General features: G+C 41.6%; 1 protein-coding gene across 1 annotated transcript in view; it reads right to left on the reverse strand.

The window, feature by feature from the left end:
* The window catches only part of nectin1b (nectin cell adhesion molecule 1b), an 87,311-nt gene extending 69,893 nt beyond the window's left edge, over positions 1 to 17,418 (reverse strand). Inside the window, exon 1 of the mRNA XM_028573858.1 lies at positions 16,762 to 17,418. Within this exon, the coding sequence (XP_028429659.1) occupies positions 16,762 to 16,813 (52 nt within the window). The 5' untranslated portion in view covers positions 16,814 to 17,418. The remainder of the gene's footprint in view (positions 1 to 16,761) is intronic.
* Between the last annotated feature and the right edge of the window lie 5,944 nt (positions 17,419 to 23,362).

The following is a 23,362-nucleotide window of genomic DNA, read 5'->3' on the forward strand; positions in this document are numbered from 1 at the left end:
TGTGTGTGTGTGTGTGTGTGTGTGTGTGTGTGTGTGTGTGTGTGTCCCTCGACTTTGCGTGAAAGAAAAAGCCTGCACACACTCCATTGTAATGCATGAGTTGTGGCCATGTTGCCTGAGCTCATTCAGTCTCATGGACATATTCATTTCCGCCAATACTTAAAACATATAATAGAAGGAGGAGGAGCAAACGGCTTTGTGCTAATAAATCACAGAGTAAGTCTCTCTGCAGAAAGGTTACACATTTCTGAATGGATCCTTTTTTCTTCTTGTTGGTGGGATTTTTCCCTACTCAACCTTTGATTTACAGCACATCAGCTGGCTCTTGACTTCTGAAGCCTTGTTGATTCATAGGAGGCTGACAGCTCCTAACAGTCTCCTATAAATATTAATCATGAATCTAAGGTTCAAGTCATGGTGGTGAGTAATCTGAAAGACATAGCCAGTCAGGAATATTAACTACCTACATTTAATTAATCCTTTTGAATAAACTAGTACCAGAAGACATGTCAGCCGCCCATGGTTACATTACCTGAGTGAGAGAACTGGCATGATGATGTTTCAGGCCTGACTTTCAAAGTTATGTGAAAGTAACTGCATGACAACATGTGCATTAATTCCGCCTGCAGCTTTTCATTTTTTATTAAACCCCAGTTTAAGCAGGGAAATCAGCTGAGAGCTAAATCTAATTTACAATAATGCCTTGGCAATTTTGGCAAATGCAGCCGAATATTCAAGCATCAAACCTGTGGGAGCAAGTTTTTTTTGACTCCCGCATAGATTCGGAAATAATCGACAATTATGTGGATTCAAACAAACTTGCATTGTCATGAAACAGTAATGCCTGTAATCCTCTCGTTATTCTTTAAGTCTAATTTCTCATCCACTGCATGATAATCAGTCTACAACGAGACCAGCTAAACAAATGAGTCTGCACATGCAGCACAAAGGACTTATTCATGCCTTGGAGATCCTCCTACCCATCCTTGAAATGCCTTTAATTCAAAATATAACAGACAGTCCTTAATGGTAGTTTTCATTGGTTCTCTCTCTACGATTTCTGCAGGCCTTTCAAATAAAAACGGAAAAAAAGATGAGAACTCTGTTCAAGGTGTGTGGGAAGGCAAACCTCAAAAGGCACATAGATAAGCCTTTCATTCCTGGCTTTTGTTTATCTCGCAGGGAATTTTAAATGGATATCATTCATTATTCAAACAGTATTTGCAGAATACAGACTCTTAGCTGTGCTTAGTTTTGAAGATGCTCTTTGTGTAAATGTTAAATAAACCAGACCTTTGCTCCAGGGATTACCTTTTTAAATGCATGACTGTCACTCTCATACTCAATAGAGAGATCCTCCACAATAGGTCTATACAATTTAGTATTTTGTACACTGCTCTTCGATAGAGTGCAAGAACTGCTAATCCACCCATCACTTCCTCATTTTTTTTATTTGCACATAATACCACTAGCCTTCTGTTATCTAACAGCCCACTTTCCTTTACACATAATACCGCTGTGGCCATTTTCTCAGCCGGCTGCACTTAACCAGTTCCTCGTGCTGTGATTGTTATGATTATTTTCATCTTGTGGCGATTGGGATTGAAGATGCCTAATTGTGCTGCAGGATTTTCTGAAACATAAAGACATTTTCTTTGTTTATCCTTGGCAAAAGTAGGCTACAGCAACCAACCAGTCAATGGCCAATGTTTTGTTGATTTGAAGTTGATGTACTGCAGAGGAGATATGAAAATGACAGTTTCCATGCAGGCAACTGCTGCTGCTGCTGCTGCAAACCATTAGGATGTTTATAGGACTGGTGCAATATGGGATTTTTGTTTATTTATTTTTTTGTTTGAAATCATTGCCATAGACTCCTAGAGGGACTTAAATCTGTGATCCATAATCCATAATTTTTAAGAGAGTGTAACTTGGGGAATGGCCTGATTTTCACATTGCATGGGCATACCGTCACTATTCATACGTGAGAGGAAACATTAACAAATGTACCAAGGCTCAGTAGGGCTGGGCTCAAATAATCGGTTCTTCAATTAAAAGTGATCTTTGTTTGAGCGATATGATATGGATTAATAAAATCTTTAAATTGATCTTTTGATATGACTTTGGGTGAGTTAATTATCCCATACAGTCAAATAAAGCACACTACTTAGGTGCGTATGCCTGAACAAACAGCAATGTCTTAATCTATCTATGCGGTAAGTAGATGTATTCTCAGATGACACTGGATTTCTGCTCGATGGATTCTCCAAGTTCAAAGCGTGAAAAGCAGTTGTGGATGTGAAGATTCCCCTGACACTCATCCACCAATGATCAATTTCCCATCCTCTGCCCTGCTCTGCCCTCACACATCAGCATCAATCCAACACACGTAAATACAGTGAGTGGCTTAATGCATTTTCCTCTCCAGGGATTCTGCAGACCAAAATGGCACCGCGAGGGTAAATAAATAAATATTGTGTTGAGTGGTGGAGTGGATTGCATTCTGTTGCAAAGTGAACAAGCTTTCTTCCCCCTGCTGTCCATAAAAAGGGAATCAAATTCTGTTTAGTATAGGCTTCTGAGCATAAACAGCCATGGACAATGTTGCAGAGGAGAGTCCGGACTTGGATGATACTAAAAGTAGCTATAAAGCTGAATTCAAATAAAGAGAGAGGAGGCAGGCGGCCCATGTTAAACAAATCAAAAAGGCACCACTGCGTAGTCGGCATGTGCACTTGAGGAGGGGTAATTAGAGCCCTCCTTTAGTGTGGCCTCCATTCAAACTGCAATCAAGAGTTTGGCACAACAAGGACTCTGAAAATCACTCCAGCTAACTAGGTCCATCCACAGTGCTCTGCCATGACATAATCCTTTAGAAAGATAGTTTAATTATCATCACTGCACCAGTTCATGCCAGGCTATAAATGTATTGCCCCTTTGGCAATGACAGGACAGACAAACAAAACAACATGCACCACAGCTTAAGGGGCAAATGTGAGCAAGACTGGCTGGATGAAACTTTACTTGGTCACTCTTTCATATAACGTAACATCATACGATTTTGATTAATCTCTCCGAGCACATAATCTTGGCTGCTGCCCACCGAGCACACTGGTCCCCACCCCACCTCTGCACAGCAGCAGCTGGATAAGCTGTGATAGGACGAGAGGCGTGGTAGCGAATAGAACACATCCAGAGCTTGACATCATGCCCTTGACTGGAGAGCAGGCTGACTGGCTGGCTCTCTATCTCTTCGCACTGCTGAAAAAGAGGGCCCGGTCCAATTACAGGCACTGGGTACATTGTCTTGTTAACTACAGCTCAGACTGTACATCTGGGCAGCTCAGAGATCAAGCGCTCGCTGGAGTTTAAATTGACAGAGCTACCTTTTCCGCTGTCACAGCTTCCTGTGTTACTCTGTCACTGGCAGGTGATGGAGGAGCAAAATAAGCTGTCAGAGGCATCTATGCAGATAGTGACGACATCAAAGTCTGCCGATTGTGACAGCCTTCATAGGGGGTCCGACTCTTGTTAAGCAATCTGGTAGAAACACACTATAACTCAGAAACCTCAATGTAGTTGAATTTCATGAAAGAGGCGTGCACTCGCCTCCGTAGCCATGACACTTTGATTCCAGAAAAATACACATTAACGGTCACATAAACACCTACTAAAGCTATGTATCCTGCCGCAACTGCATTCCTGTAAGTATCATGGTTGTAGTAGTGCTGGAACAATGTGTCAATTAATCCATTTGGATCATTGAAAATGAAGTGACAACAAACGGGATCATTTAGTGACTGTAAAAAAGAATATCAAACATTGGCTTCTGTGAAGGTTCTCAGTCTACTATCTACTACTACTACTAACTATTTTAATAATCAAATAATCGGTTGAAGTTAAAAATTCTCAGATTCCAGCTTCTTAAATGTGATCATGTTCTAGTTTCTTCACTCCTCTGTGACAGTAAACTGAATATTTTTGAGTTGTGGACAAAACAAGACATTTGAGGACATCGTGGGCTTTGGGAAACACTGCAGACATTTTTCACCCTTTTTCTGACATTTCAGAGACCAAACAAGTAATCCATTAATCAAGATAATAATCAACAGATTAATCGACGATTACAGCACTAAACTGGACCTTTGTGAAAGCAGTCGTTCTTCACTAATTGATATTAAACATGTCAGTGTAACAGACCCCTGTGGCTTTGCTCTGAACTTGAAAGCAGAAATGGTTGCAGACAAGATGGAGCTGCATTTCATCCAAACTCCGCCAGATTACTAATGAGCTATTGACCTATAAATGCCACTTCAGAAATGACAGCCACCAATTTTGACCTTTAAAAGAGGAGTAAATATAAAGAGTGTCTCCCAAGGCTCAGCACTGTGCCAGAGGTCAATACTGAGACTCCATTATAGCCATTTAAGTAAAACATTCTCCTGGAATAAAATGCCACATTTAGCTAGTTGGCCAAATGATCCTGTAGAACAGGCATGGAATATCTGAATGTTAAACAACACACAGGGCAGACTTGATGCAAGTGCAGCTGACAGTCTCAGGAGCAAGAGGCGACCTAGCCATGCAGACCACGGCTCTGAAACACGCCTCGGTGTTAATTAGAAACACAGCCCAACTGCATCCTCGCTGAGGCGTTTCACTGGAGAGGAAATAAGCAGGAGCAGCAAAATATACAAAGACACTCATGAGGATAAAGGAACACGGCTCAATATGATCGGAGCAGGCAGATGAGACGACACTAAATACACATCTGACTGAGGAGACACAGTAATCCTAACCCAGACAAATAGCCCTTTGTTGAAAAATTCCCCTCTTAGCAAAAGTGAAATGTGTCATTTGTAATATTTAGGAACATTTGTTTCCCTCTGGACTCAAGAAATAGAAAGTAGTGAAAAAGTTACAGATAAAGTAGTTTTTTTTCATTTTTCCTGTTTCCTGGGACATTCATCCATACTATTTGTGTCAGATCAAATCCATGAAATTTCAATTTTTTATATTATATTATATTATATTATATTATATTATATTATATATATTAAAATATAATATTTTCAGGTTGCGAGCTAAATTGTGGGATAAACACGCTCTATGCCCCTCCGTTTTAGGAGAACCTTTCCGGTCTCATTGAATCAATTGGATCTAACATCCTAAAAAAAAGCAGATTTTATTATATATCATTTTTTCATGTATCATACAGGTGTTTTACTGCAGACAAGTATCTCATAACACAGTTCTGGTGCCCCTATGACTGTCCAACACCCTACCCCCATTCCCTGACCTCTATTTCCCTGTTGGTCAGTCCCCAGCAAATCCGAAAAGCCTCCCAGCATCTCTATGGCGACGGGCCTCAGTCGAGCAGATGGCCTCAGTGTGCCGCGCAGCAATTAAAGAGGGAGCGCCGAGCGGGGAAAAGAAAGTGGGTCAGGATCAGGGAGAGAGGGGAGGGGGTGGGGGGGAACAGGGCCGGCAACGTGAAGCTGCCTCTGCCTCGGGTTTATGCACGGACATATGCATTTGTGCACTCTGCGACACACACACTCACACACACACACACACACACTTGTGTTCATGCCTCAGTAAACTCCTTCCTGGGTCATCCCAGCAAAAACAAATACCCACGCCAGTCACGAAGCGTCAGCGGTGTGAGAATGAAAAGAGGGGTTAGAGCGACGGGGGACTGCCCCCAAATCTCACACACTGATAAGTGTGGTGAGAAGTCAGAAAAACTTCCCCTCAGAATTACACGGGCAAATCCCACAACCAAATCAATAGGATTAACCCTTTAAATCCCACACAACGACATACAGAATCAGCCCTATGTCATTTGGATTACTTCCACTGGAGCGCCACAACTCTGGCAGGAATTGGTTCTTTTTTCTTCTTTTTTTTTAAGCTTCACCAAAGTTTGAAACAAACAGCAGGGATGAAACCCACCCTGGCGATGTGGGGCAAATCCAATCAGTTTTATCCCCCAACTACTTTCATCGCAGTCTATTGAAACATGGGACTCCAATTTTATCTCGACTTAAACCCACTTGTTCTAAAAGATCTGATTGAGCTTCTGAATCGCTCATTACTCACATTAAGAAAGGCTTTAATTAAACAGATTCAGAGGACAATATGATCTTTCAGCACATTATGGAGCTTTTAATTTAATTTCCTGTTTTATGTGTCATCGTCTTACAATTATGCAACAGGCAACGCGTTTGTTTGAAGATAGCTTTAATGGAGAATATGAGTTGGTGTAGGGGGGGTCCATTGGCTTCCCGCATAGGAAAAAAAATAAAAGTCCTAATGAGCTGGAAACAATTTAATGAACTTTTATTTGCACAAGTCTTTTCTTCCCGCGAGCAGCCCAAATTGTGCCTAAATAGAACTTCAGCCAAGAACATTATTTCAAGGCATACTAGAATTACTTTAGGAACATAGCCTCAGTCAGGAACAGCATGACCCTCACATCCCCCGCAGGGTCTACATGTAAATCCCCATGTCCCCCTTTTCCTCTTTACATTTAGGCTGACATTTTCCCTTGCAAATTTTCTGCCACAATTTAAAGGTACGATCCTTAAACCCATTTTGCAGAGCAATTTGAAACTTGGCATCCTGCGAGGTACGAGTGTGCAGGCCAGAGAGGGGAGGTATTTTAAGAGTTTTGCTGCGGTATTAAACAGCCCCTATATCAAATTCCTCATTCCAGCATTTGTTCCTCTGTTCCACTATTTGTTCCTCTTTAGGTTGTATTTTCAGTTTCATAATGCTGACAAAGAAGGTACACCGTGCCGGGAAAAACTGCAAGCCAAAGTATCTAAATAAATATGTTCAAGTGAGAGAAAAAAATCCAAGTCAGATACATCAATAAAGGCAGGGAACTGCACAGTTCACTCTCACTCTGTGACTGTGAGCTATGTGGGTGCAGGGTCAGTGAGTGGGTGTTCTTGTGGCCACTTATATCTGCATAACTTATCATCATAAAAATGTTAGAACTCATATGTTCGACACGTGGGCGGGAGAAACCCTTCACCCCACCGAGCCTTCTGTTTCTCTGGCCTGACATGACATTTGGCATCCTTATGGCTCAACTGACAATTGCTGTGAACTACAAAATGGCCCTGCATGATTCCTTTACTGGTAACAAAGCCCTCTCCCGATTCTTGACTGGTTAATTCCACTTGCAAACCCGCAGCCAAGCAAGACGTGTGCTGCCAGAGTGGAAGCTCCCAAGTGGAAACCCCTGGCAAAGTTATTCATCTGGAAGAGGCAGGAAGAAGTGAGCAGGAGAACAGAGGTGGGTGGGTGGGGTGAGAGGGGGGTATAGCAGGCATTTTATATGCAACTATTCTGCATTATTAGAGAGGATTAGCTTTAGGGGAAATAGTAAAAAGTAACCCAGACAAAATGTCAACGCCAAATAGTAGTCAGATGGAGGTGACCTGGATCGTTCTTTAACCTTAAGCAAAGGGGGGCGTTTTCTGCGTCATATTTCATAGGAGTGGGAATCACCAGAGGCCTCGTGATACAATGTTTTTGCGAAAGGAAACTTTGTCAACATCTGTTTTATCGAAAAAAGATACATTTCTCTGTTTGTTCATCTCACTTCCATTTTATTGCTGCAAAATGGGATTGTCAAGCAGACAAACTGACCATCACATATATAATAATAGATTGATACTTGGCGTCTGTTATCGATACAGTATTGCCATGGAAAATATCGCGATGCTATGCCGTATCGATTTTTTCCCCCACCCCTAATATTTCATAATAACTCTTCAACTGTAAAATACCCTGCCTTAGACAGATCTTTGTTGCATTTTAAAACTTATTTGATGTAACCTTGCAAAAGTACTTGCCTGTCATTTGTTCATGTAAAAAAGTAAGAAAAGTATTATATATTTTCCTATATAAATATGAACCTCATTGGATAGACTGGAAGATACAAAGGATGGTAGAGGACAGACAGGTACGGCAGCAGGTCCTCATGGGGGAAACCTGCTTTCCAGCCTGTCAGTCCTTAAAATAATGCATTAGGGATACTGCAACCGCCCTGTGTGCACTGTGTCTGATGGAGACCTTAAGAGTAGAGGCTATGTGCACATCATCCATCTATGAGTGTACAAGTCCCTTTGGTCCATGTTCATATAAGCGTCTCATAATAAATGTCAGGCCTGAAAAGAACAGAACTGAATGTAAGGCTGCACAAAATACAGTATATCTTCTTTTTTTTTTTTTTAAATCGTCATCGCGATATCAACTGGTGGAATAAACATATTGTGAAAGACACTCAGAGATGTTTTGCCTTAGTTTGAAAACTGCACTTTTAAATCTAACTCTCATCTATTTTTAGTGGTGCATTTTATGTTCAATTCAATGTTCAATTTGTTCAATAAAAGAATGTTGGAAATGATTTCCTTTCATTTGTTTTAAATCCAACAAGCAGTTTCTTGTAGCAGAACACTGAAAGCAGCAGAACTGAGTGCACTTTAATATCTGTTTCTTTATCGTGAGTAATATCGTTAGCGCGATATTCAACAACTTTATCGCATATTGCAAGTTATCCTCATATCGTGCCGCCCTAATTGAATGCATGTTCCACTTGTTTTTTTCATTAGCCGGTATATGATGTTGGCCTACTGTATGTGTGATAAAGTGAACTGCATTTAGAGGAGCAAATATAGTTTACACCCAGCACAACCGTACCCTACAGCTTTGCTGTTATGCATACAAGTCAATAGTTTAAATAGGTGCAGTGCTGGCTCAGACTCTGTCTGTTCCAGCTCGAGATAAAGGGATAAACACAACCCCTCTCCCCACAGGAGGGACTGCTGGTTAGATTACTCACTCGCACACCTCTTTTTCACACACATTTAAATACAAAATAGCCACATACATTGCAATGACATTTAAATAAAGAGAGGGCATACAGGAAGGAGGCGGAGGCCATTTGGTACACCTGACTTTCTGAAAACAATGCAACATTGGAGTCAAATTCAGTCAGGCTTGAAACTGGGGAATCAATAGCAGACTACATTAGTTGCTTTGGAAAAGACCCTACTAACAAAACGGAAGGATCAATGGCAAACTGCAGGCCATTTCTGTGTTTATCTTCATCTCGTTCACACATAAGTTGAACCGTGTGCGCTAACAAACTGAAACAAAATGAAGAATCTCTACCACTCACATAGGGTTGACCTCAATCTCAGTATAATGCCAAGCACTGGGAGTATAGTGTCAGCTCTGGCGCGGGCGGAGAGAAGAATAATAGCTGAAATATTCTCAGACATGTTCACGTATAGGCAACTGAAATCCTTTTGAATTGAGCAATTATCTTTAAAGTCGATCACAGCAGGGGAAGGGTGCAAACACGAATGAAGGATGCACACTGGAGAGAGGGATATGACAGACACAGAGCTGACCTGTTATCAGTCATATTTCACTAGTCTGTCTGCACAGGACCAGGGCACTAAGGAGCTTTGCAGCAAGCTGCAGCACACGGGAAGCTTAGCTATATGTCAGGGAGAATAAATAAACCTGTGTTTGTGTTTTCTAAGCAGACCCCCCCGCCCCCACCCCCTCATAAAACCAACACCACCGCTGCCTATGCAACCCCCCCCCTCTCCCCCCTTCACCCACACCCATTTACAACCACGCTGTTGCTTTGAAGAGCAGTCAGCTCCCGGAGAGATATCAGTGTGGAATATTAAATGAGCGAACACCATCACTCATTAAAAAGGGAAACATTTCGTGGAACAAACCCCCTTTTGTATCAAGTGCTAACCAAGCCAAACTCTCAGCGAGCGCCATGCTCAAAGGCAGAGCGAGGAGACAGGAGAGGGAGGGGTGGATGGGGAGAAGACACAAATAGAAGGGTAGCGGGGGTAAAGCCGAGTTTGTAGAAAGTCAAAGGGAAATGTAAAGTTCTGGCAGGAGATCAGCTCTGAGCCTCGTGAAGCCCTGGCTGCTGTGTAACAATGACGGAAATTCTGATACCTCTTTGATTCCGAACACTTCCGTCACGACAGTTTGAAACCCGCTGTTAAATTTTTAGAAATAGCTCGATATTTTCAGTCAAGTGTGTACTGCAAGCTAATATTCCATTTCAGCTTCACCGCTGGAGGGCATTTATCAGTGGATGGCATGTGCAGTGGGGGAGCTGGAAGGCTTGTAATGGGATTGACAGATATGGTTTTTGAAGGCGGTATGGATGTTTTCAGTCAAAAGTTGAAGACAGTTTGTGTAAATATGCAATGTCCTATAAGCTGACCTGTTTGAGGTCACAAATTCAGAAAAGTGGCAGAATTTTTCAGCAGAATTTCCTTTACAGGAAGGAAAAGCTACTTATTCAGCAGTCGAGTGTCAAAAGCACAAGAAGTCTCCAATGAAACGGAGAATGAACGGCTCTTTCAAACACTTAGGGCAGGAAGGAAGAAACTCTGAAATACATTATCGACTCAATTAAATAAACTAAATATAAGATATTTAGGGCTGCAACTAACGATTATTTTCTTTGTTCATTCATCTGTTGATTATTTTCTTGGTTAATGGATTAGTTGTGTGGTCTCTATAATGTCAGAAAACGGTTAAAAAGGTGGATCAATGTCTCCCAAAGCTCAAGATGACGTCCTCAAACATCTTGTTTTGTCCACAACTCATATTCAGTTTACTGTCACAGAGGAGAGAAGAAACTAGAACATATTCACATTTAAGAAGCTGGAATCAGAGAACACTTTTTTTTCATTAAAAAATGACTCCATCTTTGCAGCTCTAAAATTCCTAACAGTGGAATTATAAAATAGTGGCAAAAAAAAAACCCTGATCAACATTGTTGTCAAGGAGAAACTTTGACTAAATATTGAATGTATTGGCCTAATACAGCAGCCAGCTGATGGGGCTGAGCCAGGACAGTAAGAGGCAGAGCTGCAGGCCAGCTCTTGTCAACAACAGACTGCACAAGTCAGCACAAAATCCAACTGAGTCAAACAGCAGAGAACATGGCAACAGCATCAACCAGTCCATCAAGTTGGAAAATGACTCCCAGTCCACCTCAACTAGTTCACAAAGTAGAGCCGCGAGTCAAACACAGAAGTGTGGACCAAGACAAGCACCAGCCAAAGTAACACAACCTCAACAGTAATTTAAGCCAATCTGTTTCCAGAAATCACACAGTTTTTTTTCTGTGACTGTTTGATGATTTTTCTGTAACACTTGCATCAGGTCAAAATTTGGCTACTGCCAGCGCCAGTATATTTCTACATTACAGGATCCATTTCTCCCCTTCGTCCTCAGACTGTTGTTCAGACAGGTTGTTCACTGACTGCTGTGCTCCTTAATGGATGCACATCATCCCAGCTGCCTGTTGTAAATTGACTTGTTCAGGCAGTCACACAAGGGGGAGGGAGCTGCACTGATCAGATCTGCTTTATTTTAAAGGCGTACAGCCTTAGTGGGAAGACCAGGCATTATCCACTCTCTCAATCCCATATCAGCCCGTGACTAAATGCCCCAGTTGTAAACCCAAACACAAAGCATAGCATTCCCAAATGATTTCATTTTTTTAAAGTGGCGCAGCAGAAAATACAAGACGACTGCATACAAACGTTAAAATGATGCGTTAAAAGGCAGCACTCGCTTCGCACAGCTACGGATGTAGTTCGTGTCAAAAATAAATAAATATGATTTGCCTTAAACTGAAATGACTGACTGCAGGTAGTAACTATAGTAACTGAGCTCTAAGGGAGAAATAGAGCAAAGAAACTCCACAAGCTATTGGCAAGCCAAGACGCACTCACATAAAAACAGTGCAGACTGTCAGAACCTCTCCAACATGCGGAATTATTTACTTTTTCTTCAGGGAAGATTTACATCAACCCAGGAACCATAATAAGCCCATCCTCAGATGTTGGAACAGCTATCTGACAAACTGCAAGTAAACGACGGAACAAATGTAGTCATTTAATGCCATTCTCGTTCTCAAGAGCAGGAATATAACCATTTAATCCCTTGACAAGGATGGACTAAATAGAAGAAAACGAATGAACAGATTAATGCCAAATCAGAAAGGCTCAGGGCGAGATTTGATCCCCTTTATCGATTTCCTTTTTTTCCTTCCTTTGCTGATTCTGCGATTTGAGTTGAAACAGAGACGAATTTCAAGGATTTTAAAGCAGAACATTGCAGCTGCAGCTTCCTGATAAACGTGTTTTCCATCCTGATCCAACACGGGGACTGTCTGCTGTGAAGAGAGCAAAGGAGCAGGAGAGAGGACACCAAACAGACACCACACACCTAAATTACAACCGAATGAAAACACTGCATATGATACTGAACTGCATGTTCTCACAGAACAAGCTATCTGGTAACCTTAGACACCCGGTGTCTGGGACAAACATTACTTGTGATATTTGACTATCCTTCCGTATTCCCAAAAATCGCTTCATTCACTGATCCAACTTATTTCATCATCACAGAGACATGCAGACGAGCTCACTCGAGGCCCGGAAACATTCATTTATTCCTTATCATGCCTAAAATTGCTGCACATAAACTCCAGACTCCAGATAATCGGAGGTGAACTTAATTTAACATTCATCCAGTCTTTAATACTATTTGTGCAGTCATCCGCACGCAGAGAACACTCCATTTTGTCCTAACCTTTCCATTATTTAGGTTCAGTGCTTATCGTCATGTTTTATTTATCTATTTTGGGATACGCAGCCATTATGCGGAGACCACGGTGGCTGGAAATGTGCACCATGAACTTACAAAGAAAACTGAGGATGTTCCTCTTTGGATAGACTGCTGTGATGTATTGCACAAAACTTAGCTTAGCTAATTCGAATACTTTGCCAAAGAAAATAAAAATCTTTGGAATTAATGAAGGGCAAGACCATTTCCAGAATCATGACGCTTTACAGAGACATTTCATGCAGTGTTTGGAGAAGGATTTTCTAAAGAGCTGACAGCAAAACCACAATGAGCTCAATGCTCAAAGAGATGAAGTTTGAGTGGCCAAGTACCTCTATTAGTTTCTATGGCAAAAAGCAAAGCTTAATCTCCTGTCAGCTCCCCTCAAGTCTCCCAGGACTCGAAGCTCTCTCCCCCATCCATCACCTCAGCAGGGACCAAAGTGAGACTCCCCAAAGGAGTGAGGATCAGAGCAATTTGCATTCACACTCAAACCATCAAGGCCCAACAATCCCATAGTGACTCTCTCTCACAACTGTCATCCCAACGAAATGTCACGACCGGCAATTACAGTTTTCCTTCAAAGAGAGAGAGAAAGTCAGAATGCTAATTACAATGTTCCAGCAGTATTCATTCCATTAACCATCTTAAGGAAACATTTGCCTGCCTGTTTCAGTGCTCAACATCAAGCTGGTAGTATTTCAACACTATTTCTGAACATGCCTGCAGGTGTCCTCAGACCCCCCCTGACTGTCGGGTCAATCAATCCAACGGAAGTACGTGACATTTCAGGTAAACCTCGATGTGCTTCAAATGAGTCTGGAAAACAAATACGCACCGCTGCGGCACAGCATGTGAACGGTTGTCATGAGTCAGAATGATCTGTTGTGCGTCAGGCTTTGGTGACAAGCTTGGGCATAGAAATCAGGCAGTTAGCTGCGCAATTAACCCTAAAGAGCCAAAACAATAAAGCTGTCTATCAAATTGGAAACGGGGAAACATCACCCGTGGTTAACTTCTCTCACATCTCTCAGGGGACACCACACGTGAGAAGAATCAAACAGTAGATCAACACAGTTAAAGGACAGTGACACAAAACAATGCAGCTGTGTTGTGGCATTAGTAGAGAAACTTACTACTAGGGCTGCAACTGAAATGGATTGTTTCGTTATTGATTCATCTGCCGATTATTTCTCCAATTAATCAAGTAATAGTTATAAAAAGCTATATAAAATGTCAGAAAATGGTGACAAATGTCAATCCCGGTTTCTCAAAGTCCAAGGGGATGTCTTTAAATGTCTTGTTCTGTAAGTCCAAAACCCAAAGATATTCAATTTACTATGACATAAAATAGTAAAGGCGTGGGGAACCTCAATGTTTGAGAGGCTAAAAACAGCATTTTCTGTCATTTGTTCATGAAAGATTACTCAATCGTTTAATTGCTTATGAAAAAAAGTTAGCAATGATTTTTCTGTTGATCGACTAATCGATTGGGCGACTAATCGCTGCAGCTCTATACTTGCTACCAAACGTTGAGGAGAAACTCACATGAGGGACTGCATGAAATGACTGACAGACGTGAACAACAGGGGTCTTCAGCAGAATGATTTCAGCCGGCATGCTGCCAAGTCATTACAAAGATTAGAATTCACAACTACACAATTTCCCTTCCTGAATAATAGTGCATTCAGAGTTGATGCTCGTCCGCCATTCAGCATTCATTTCCCCAATGTTTAATCCAACTAAGATGAGGAATTAGAGCTGGGAAATCTCTTTGTGCCCCCGCTGAGAGCGATATCTATATGGGCTCGTACAATACCCGAGGAGGGAGCCCAGCCATAAACAGCCACCTGGTTGCTAATTCAATTCACACTCAATTAAATATCAAACTGGAATACTGGAGAGAGAGAGTGCTAATACAAGAAAGCGCGAGCAGAGCTGCCGTTATTATTCACAGATCCATTATTCTCAATGTTGCTTTTATTTGATAATCTGTTTGGCGAGCAGCTCGGAATATTTTCTGTTTATGAATTTGGCACTCTTGTGCTTTCTACAAAACGGTTATTACCGTGACAGGCCCACATGGCTTTCCCTGATGGATAACTGTGGCTTGCATTTGTTAGGGCCACTCTCCCACTTGTTTGTGCGTCTGTAATGAGGGAAGGGTCTGGAACATGTTGTATATCAATTAAGTCATCAAAGACAGTGGGCATTTATGGCAACGCCCTTTAACCTCAGGGTGAAAGACCAGATTCTTGTTTTTGCATGTCAAAAGAAACGGGTCCAAACAACTGCTCAAATAAAACATTTTCCGAGGCCTTCCCCTCATGAGGATGTCTGAAACGCACGAATTGTGTCAGTCACTTTTTTTTCAATTAAATACAGCAATAAAAAAAGAATAAATGGAAAAAACGGCTATCCGCACAATGTCTAATTAGGCTTAGAAAACACCCCCCTCTTTACTCAAATAAGACATTTCCAGGACACTTTAACTGCAATTTTTGAGACATTTTCCACTCCCCTTGACTGAACAGCTTCAAAAGATTTCCACCGTGAATCCCAAGGGAACCAGTTAATCCTGATCTTCTCCACAAGCAAAGGGATCATCTCAATGTAAATCAGACAGGGCTTTTTGATCAAAGTATTCAATCAGTCTTAAACACATGACGCCACAAGGAGCCTCACTGCGAACAAGGTCAACATCGTGGTTGCTCTCGAGCTCGAAGGGGGGGCGACAACAACCCAGATGTGACAAAAAGATTCGCCCAGAACATACTTTTTAGACTCATTAGACTAGGAAAGGGTCACCAGAGTAAAACATCAAGTAAATCTGTACAAGCTACAGTCTGTTAGAGAAAATGAGGATACCTGCGCCATTCAAAACATCATCTGACTGATCATTCTTGACCACACTTGACCCTCGGCCATTCCTTTCTTAAAATAGGGGCGCCAGACCGAATTTACTTGTCCACGATGTAAACAAGCCTGTGAACTTTCAGCTAAATCTTAAACCCCCTCTGGATAGTGCATCACGTGCAACACACACACACACACATATATAAAAGGGAGGTGTATATACATGATGGTTTATTGTTGGCTTGTTTTGTTCTCCAATTAGAAGCTTGTCAATAGAACCAGAATAATGATGCTCTTTCCGATTAGAGTCCAATACAAATTAAGCACGTGCCTCAATAATTAGGCCCACTTGAGGCAGCTTAAATGCCAGGAGGATCAATGTCAAATTATCACTCATTTATCAACCACCAGTGTCCTTCCTCAGCACCTCATCCTTTCGCCCAAAACACACACATACAGGAAGCACGCACACGCCATCTCTCTCCATCTCCTCAAATCTATTAGGTATTCAGTATGATTTGTCAAAGTGTGACTGGAGCCGGAGACAAATGTCACCACATCCTGAGTCACTCTTCCTCAGAAAATATCATGACTGCGTATGAAAACAACAAAAAGGCCTGTAGGTTTGATTCTAAGTTTAAAAGGGGAAGGATTTAGCCACCATGAGTGCTTCAATTCGAATCATTTGCAATATTCAACTAACAGGACAGGAGCTATGGGATAACATGGCCACAGGTTTCAATTACCATTCAGGAGCACTCTGTGGCTCCGAGTTGCCATTCCAATGACATATTGGAAAACTAGGGGACTGCTGGCCTGCACGGTTCGCACACATCGCCATCTGCCTGCTGCCCGGGTAACTTCAGTACTTTGCAGCCAAATAGCCTATGCATTTTCAGCCGTTTAGAGTGGGTTGGATTCTATAAGACTGAACACACTTTCCAATTGTCTCTGACTCATGTCCACATCTTGTTGCAAAACACAAACCGCACCATGGAATCGATCCACCCGTTCACGCATGAATCAAGTCTGTGTTATTGCAAAATAAAACACGCAACACACACACACACACACACACACACACACACACACACACACACACACACACACACACACACACACACACACACACTGTGGAGCAGGGAGGTGATGATAGAATAGAATACACTGTGTTGGATGATTTCCCCGCTGAAGTCTGCGGCTTACCTTGGACGTGCAGCGCTAGCAGGAGTATCCACATCCCCACACACATCGCCATGGCACCTCAACTATCCGCGGGATCTCGTTTGATAACCTGAAGGGTGGATGAACTGGTGGGGGGGGGCTCAATCGAGACGACAAAGACCAAGCATGCAACTTGTGCAAATCCCACTTTGGTCCAAAACTAGTCAATCTCCCTCACTGAGCAGTAGGAGACTTTCGCAAAACTAGAGGATCGGTGTTGCGCGTCTCCGTGCCAAAGCATCCAATTTCACGTCTGCGACGATTTCTTGGCAGGCAGGCTAGAGTTTGCTCTAAGTAGAAACCTGGCCCGGGGTCCGCCGAAATGAAAAATGAGATCCAAGCGGCTGCAGATTTGACCGGTTTAGTGTGATGGGAGTCTTTTAGGAAACAGCAGGCTAGGAGAGAAGGACAGTTTGGTTCTTATCTAAAGGAGTTTAGGCATGTAGCCTTTGTTGCTCCATGCATCCAGCGTCCGCAGCGGCTGCACGACTCTCCCCCTCCGCACAGTGCTCAGGGATCAGAGGTAAAGTGGGCGGGAGGTCCTCGATCGATGCTGCAAAGCTGGGAAGTTTCCAACACTTTGAGACTTCCTTCTGGGAAATGTCTTTTTTTTTTTTTTTTTCTTCCGTATGCAAAAAAAAAAAAAAAAAAAAATGGACAAGGCACCTAACAGATGATCTGCTGGCACCGTCCCTGTTTTGAGTTCCGTAAGTTCCCCGGTTCTCCCTGTGTGCAGCCGGAGAGATCAGCACACTACCAGGCCGGTGAAGTTGTTGGGACTCTGGGAATGGTGAGATGAATGCGCCCACCCCCCCTTTTCCTCGTTCTCGTTGTTGTTGTTGATGAAATACAGTGTAGCTTTATCCCGCTATGCGCACAGCCCCGCTGATCTGCCAGTGCCTCCACATACAGTGTGCTGTGTTGCCGACTATCGCTCAGGATTTGGGAAGAGATCGGGATCGGGTGACGTTGCGCAAGGGAGGAGCCTGCAGTGTTCTGCAAAAAGCAAAAGCATCGCCTGGAAAAACTCCAGCAGCAGCAGCCGCAGCCTGGTTGGTGGTATAGCCCCCTTGGAAGTGACTCTCAAACTTTTTCGTGAACGCCAAGCGTCTTTAAAATGACTCGTTTGGAGCAGGAGGTTGTGCAATTTTGCGCAAAGGAAAAACACATTTTAGGAGGATTCCGATATAGATCCGTCAAAGAGACAGGGTGGGGATGCGGTAGAGGACATAACAGCGTACATTCATGCTCTAGTGAAATGATGCACTCATATGTTGAAACCCCTACAAAGAACCCTTTGAGACTGACCAATGAGAATCGAGGACATTTTTCTTGTATTATGTAAATTCTCCCGTTTTCTCCCACAAAGAACTGCTCAAAATAGAATTTAATAAATCAAACTAAAAAAAAAGAATGACATTGAACTAATCTCATTGATGTCCAATGACCAAAAGAGCAGCATATCACAGTTTGTGAACCACTATACAGGCAGCAAAACACCTACTCTAATCCATTATCACAGCATTACCTTCAAATTTGGTAAATAAGTGAGAAAGTCTAGTAGGCTACTTTTCATACGCAGGGCGCCATCAGGGATCCCCTTAATGATCTGCTGCTCCCCAGACCTCATGTGAACCACAAGTGTAACAAACATGTCAGGGTGGGGCAGTGACAGCTAAAATATGAGCCTTACGTGTTCTCATAGTGAGGTAACGTTTTGGCAATTAAAAAAAAGGGGGAAGCTACACTGGATGATGATGTTAGGGAGAGGAAAATGACAAACATTTTCTTTACATCTTCAATATATGAGTTTGTGTGCATGTGGTCTGTTTTACCTCATGAACCAGCTGTGTGTAGCTTACTAGCCATAGCCAGTCCTCTTTCATCTTCCTTCCTTCCTTCCTTCCTTGTCACTCCTGAACCAGTTCATCCTTTTTCTCCAGAAGCAACCAAACAGGATCAGGCCTGTGGAGGAAATGAATGGGAGGATGAATGTGTTAACACTTCCCTCTTGTGGACAGTGGTTCTTTAGATAATTACAGTTTTTTTTTTTTCTTGTTTTTTTTTGTCGCTATGGTACTATTATCAATAGTATGGTGCAGTGTTTTAAAACTCTAAGTACAAGACTCCCAACTGATCATGCTTAAATCAAAGCAACGGATTCTCCTTTCATTTGGCTCGTAAACACCTTTCACTACAAGACCAATGTTTCAACCACTGAGTTTCTGGTGAAATACAAATGACTACATTTTAAGTCACCTGAACATATAGTGCAATTCTTTCAGTTAAGTTATTGTAACAATTGCTTAGCCCAAGACCAAACAATCAAGATACATGTTTAAAGGTGACCCTTTGAAGTGCTAAAGATGATTCTTCTTCACTGTTTTCACATTACAGTAGGGGTAAATGTAACTGGTTATTACCCATCAAATTCAACATCAAACTATTTCCTTAATTCCTATCCCATAATCAGAAGTGTGATCAATAAAGACATCTTCCCAAATCATCGATGCAAGAAACAAATTTGTATTGCAACATTACTGTAAGGTTTTGACTAATTAAGTACTTTGAAAAAACACTGTAACAGAAACGAAAGAAAATTGTTTACGGTAAATACTGTAAAAAGTTCTCTGTAGTACACATTTGGTCTTCTGGATTTGGCCATAAATTCTGGTCCACATCACAATGTATGTTTTCATAGTTCATGTGGCTTGGGAAAACTCTTCTTGAATGTCGAATCCAAGCCTGCCATTGGTCAGCAGTGATGTCATCTCAAGCCTCATCCACACTATTTTATTGTACTGTAATCATTGCAGTGGTCCTTCGTGGCCCTGATTGTTTGAGTACTACTGTAAATTACCAACACTAAGGTTGAGGGTTCAAATCCCACCGAGGTCACAAAAGATCTCCCACCTTAGGGTGGTGATTCTGAAGTTTTGCCTGACTATAGCCTATGAGGCAAAATAAACAACCATACCTACAGTATCTTACGCAAATGTTTCATTGACTATCAGTTATGAACAATGAGCATAGTGTTAGTAAAAAGTATTTTAACAATACAGAAGAAAATCCTATCCAAAGTTATGAGTGTACTTTGTATGACCGTACTGTGTTTCAATGTGAAATTGGTCTTTATAGATGTTTTTTGTACACAGTTAAAGTCAGATGTACTTAGAGTTGTGAAAAGAGGTACTTCTTGATGATCTGTTGGTTTTTTTGTACTTAAGGTAGTGAAATATGACCACATACTTGTGAGAATAGTATCATAACGTCAAAAAAAAAAAAACTGTAAAATAGAACAATAGTCAGAGATCTTTAGAGCCATTTTTGGCAAAACATAGTTGAGCCTTATAGTGAAGGTAACACAGTCTATTTGTAGTTCTAAATGAGCATTCATTAATATGGTGATGTTTGTTGCCATTTTTATTGCCCATGTCTTTGATTAGAGGGGCAAAGTTTAGAGGCGCCGGGCCGTAGAGGTAGGCTGCGAAAGGTCATGACTCACATTTTAGTTGTATGAAATGTTATGTAAATGGCTTATGTAAGAATAACTTTAGGCTTACAACAATAATACATGAAAGTTGAAATGTTAACAAATAAATGTAAATGGACTGTTCTTATATAGCGCTGTTCTAGTCTCAACGACTACTCAAAGTGCTTTTAACATTGTACAGGAACCATTCACCATTCACACACATTCATACACTGTGGCCGAGGCTGCCGTACAAGGTGCCACCTGCTCATCAGACACTCCATTGTGCAGCATCAGGGGCAACCCGGGGTTCAGTGTCTTGCCCAAGGACACTTTGACATGGGACTGCAGGGCCAAGGATTGAACCACCAACCTTCCGATTGGCAGGCAACCGCTCTACCACTGAGCCACAGCCGCCAATAACTGTTGTTAATTTCCATATAATTGTTTGTCAAAGCTATAGGGAGCTAAAGGAGCCGCAGTTTGCAGAACCCTGAAATAGACAAAGACCATCATGCTTAATATCTCAGATTGTGTGTTGTGGCGTCAGAGCTTGCAGGCTTGCACATGGCCAAACTCCTGTCTTTGGTCATTATTCATTATCAGCACCACAGAATCATCTTCTGAACAGCAAGAGAAATCACTTGGCATGACAAAACAGCACCGGGCTAATTGGTTATTAGGGTCAGTGTAGTGTTGGGCACGGCAACATAAACATGCTGTATAAAGAGGAAAATCACTAGGTGAAGGATGTGCAATTAATAAACATGCCTACAATCCTGTTAAACGCATTAAAACCAGATGAGTACATCCGTACTGGGAGCATTCAGATAAACTCTGTTAGACTTGACATTTTGTCAAATACAAAGCTGCAAATGGCTACTGCTTGAAATCCTGCATGCTTATCCCAAAGTAGTCGTTTTAGCTAAAGGGAATCATGTCAACTGAATGTAGTCTGCAGCGGAAATGTACCGACAAGGCACACATGGGAAAGGAAATTCAGGGCTATCACGCAAGATAGCAGGAGTATTTCCAGGGTTATGAATAAAGTATACAGTATAAATTCATAATGTCAATTTTACACTACGTTTTACCATTCATAAGATAATCACTTTGCTTCATAAACCGTGAGAGGTCAGCGCGGCAGTATTAAGAGATGGGTAGATTTGGAAAATTTGGACGGCAGGAAAGAAACGTGAAATCCTCTGTTTCAAGGACAACTACCTTAAATTTACTTTCGAGCAAGGCACTTAACAAGTAGCTGCTCCAATGGCAGAAACTCATTGGTCAGAAGTGGTTTTACACATGAAGTGTGTGAAGCTGTTTGAGTTAAGAACCCCTGACAAAAAGCTTCAGAGCTCAGCCAAACTTGTGTCAATCCTGTGACACATAATGGCTTAAAAACACACCAGGTCTGCCCATTACCTTTGGTGCATTTACTCCAATGCCCCTTTCTTTGAGTGGCCGAGGTTATGATTGATTTATAGGCGAGCTGATGAAATCGGATACACTTGTAGTGAACTACAGCTTGTGCCACAGCTCAAGGCCGGGTCTGAGCCACAGTGGAGATTTAGGAACTGTTCTGCATAAGGAATATTTGGAGGTGTAAGCAGGCATAAGATAAAGCAGCAATGGCTAAATGATAGGGTAGGCCCTATAAAGGTAACAGACGAAGGGTGTTCTGATTAATCCATCAATGTCAAATAAATGGCGATGATGCATTTCACTGCTGCGAGAAAGTAATTGATATTTTGCTGATGACAGTATTACTAATGTATAGTGTAAGACATATAGACACAGTGATGTACAATAAGCTGCCTGCTTTATTTTAATTTCCACAACTAATACAGAAGTAGACTAAATGCTGAATCATACTTTGAACATTATATTACCTGTAAAGATTGTATTACATTAGTTATAAGCTCTGATTTGGTGATTTAGTGATCTTCTGTCATTAGTTTTTATGTATTCTTATTTTGGAGAAATGATCTCAGAGCAGATTTATGACATCTTGTTCACAATGTAGGGGACGAAATAATATAAAATCTAATTTATTACAACCCTGTAAAAGTCAAAAGGCATATTGTCTAAAGAAAAACCATGTAGAAAAACAACCTAATTCAGTTACATTATTTCATAAATCAATAGCTATGACATAGGGCGTGAGTCTAATCTGCTTCGATCCCACATTCTGTCATCACCTCTGTCAGTGATGCAAACACTGATTTATAAAACACAGAATCTGTTGTATTGGTGACCTAATGTAAGCTGTCACAAACTTGCAATTGTGAGCACAAAAATGATGGCAGTAGTTTGGCAAAGGGCTGATGAGCGAAACACAATCCAGGTTTTTAGGGGTCCAGAATAGCATGAAATCTGTATTGGGCCAGACCCAAGTCTGCCTCCCTGGAGAGCAGAGAACTCTTTTGATCCAAAACTGTTAGATTCCCTGGCCTGAAAAGCATGTGATGGAGAAATCTATGTCCTATATAAACTGTATTTGTTCTGAACAAAGACAGACCTACAATTTTCAATTATATCTATGATCTCTTACATTCTTAAATGACACCTTATATTGTACTGTATGTTACCAAAACATGATCCTCATATTAATGATCTTTATATCTGGAACACCTTTGTTGGGCTGCGGTTAACTGATTGGCCTCAGAATTTTACCCCGGTGCAATTATACAGGCTGTTCTCATGAACCAGTTGTACATATAGCTATAAAAGGTAATGCACTATAATTACTATTCTATGTGTTGCACGTATATATTACTGTCAGCACCACATTGACTTCCGCTGTATAAGAGCGTGAAGATCCTCGTAAGGCGTAGGCCGGGTGGGATGTTTGGCTCCTGCAACACAGGGGAGTAGAGTTTGTGTCCCGGAAGAAGATAAGGGGAAAAGACAAGACTTTCACACAGGAAACAGAGGTTTGTGTCCTGGGAGTATTTAAGTGGACCTGTGTTTTAACCCAAACCACAATTTTTTTTCTAATCTTAACTAGTTGTTTTGGTGCATTGTCAGTGCAGGACAGTTACCTTTTATCTGCTAAACTTAACTGCAAGGGAAACGAATGTAACCTCAAGGTGCTCTGTACCCAACTCA

Source organism: Perca flavescens, chromosome 3 (genome assembly GCF_004354835.1).
Source record: "Perca flavescens isolate YP-PL-M2 chromosome 3, PFLA_1.0, whole genome shotgun sequence".
NCBI classification, from domain to species: Eukaryota; Metazoa; Chordata; class Actinopteri; order Perciformes; family Percidae; genus Perca; species Perca flavescens.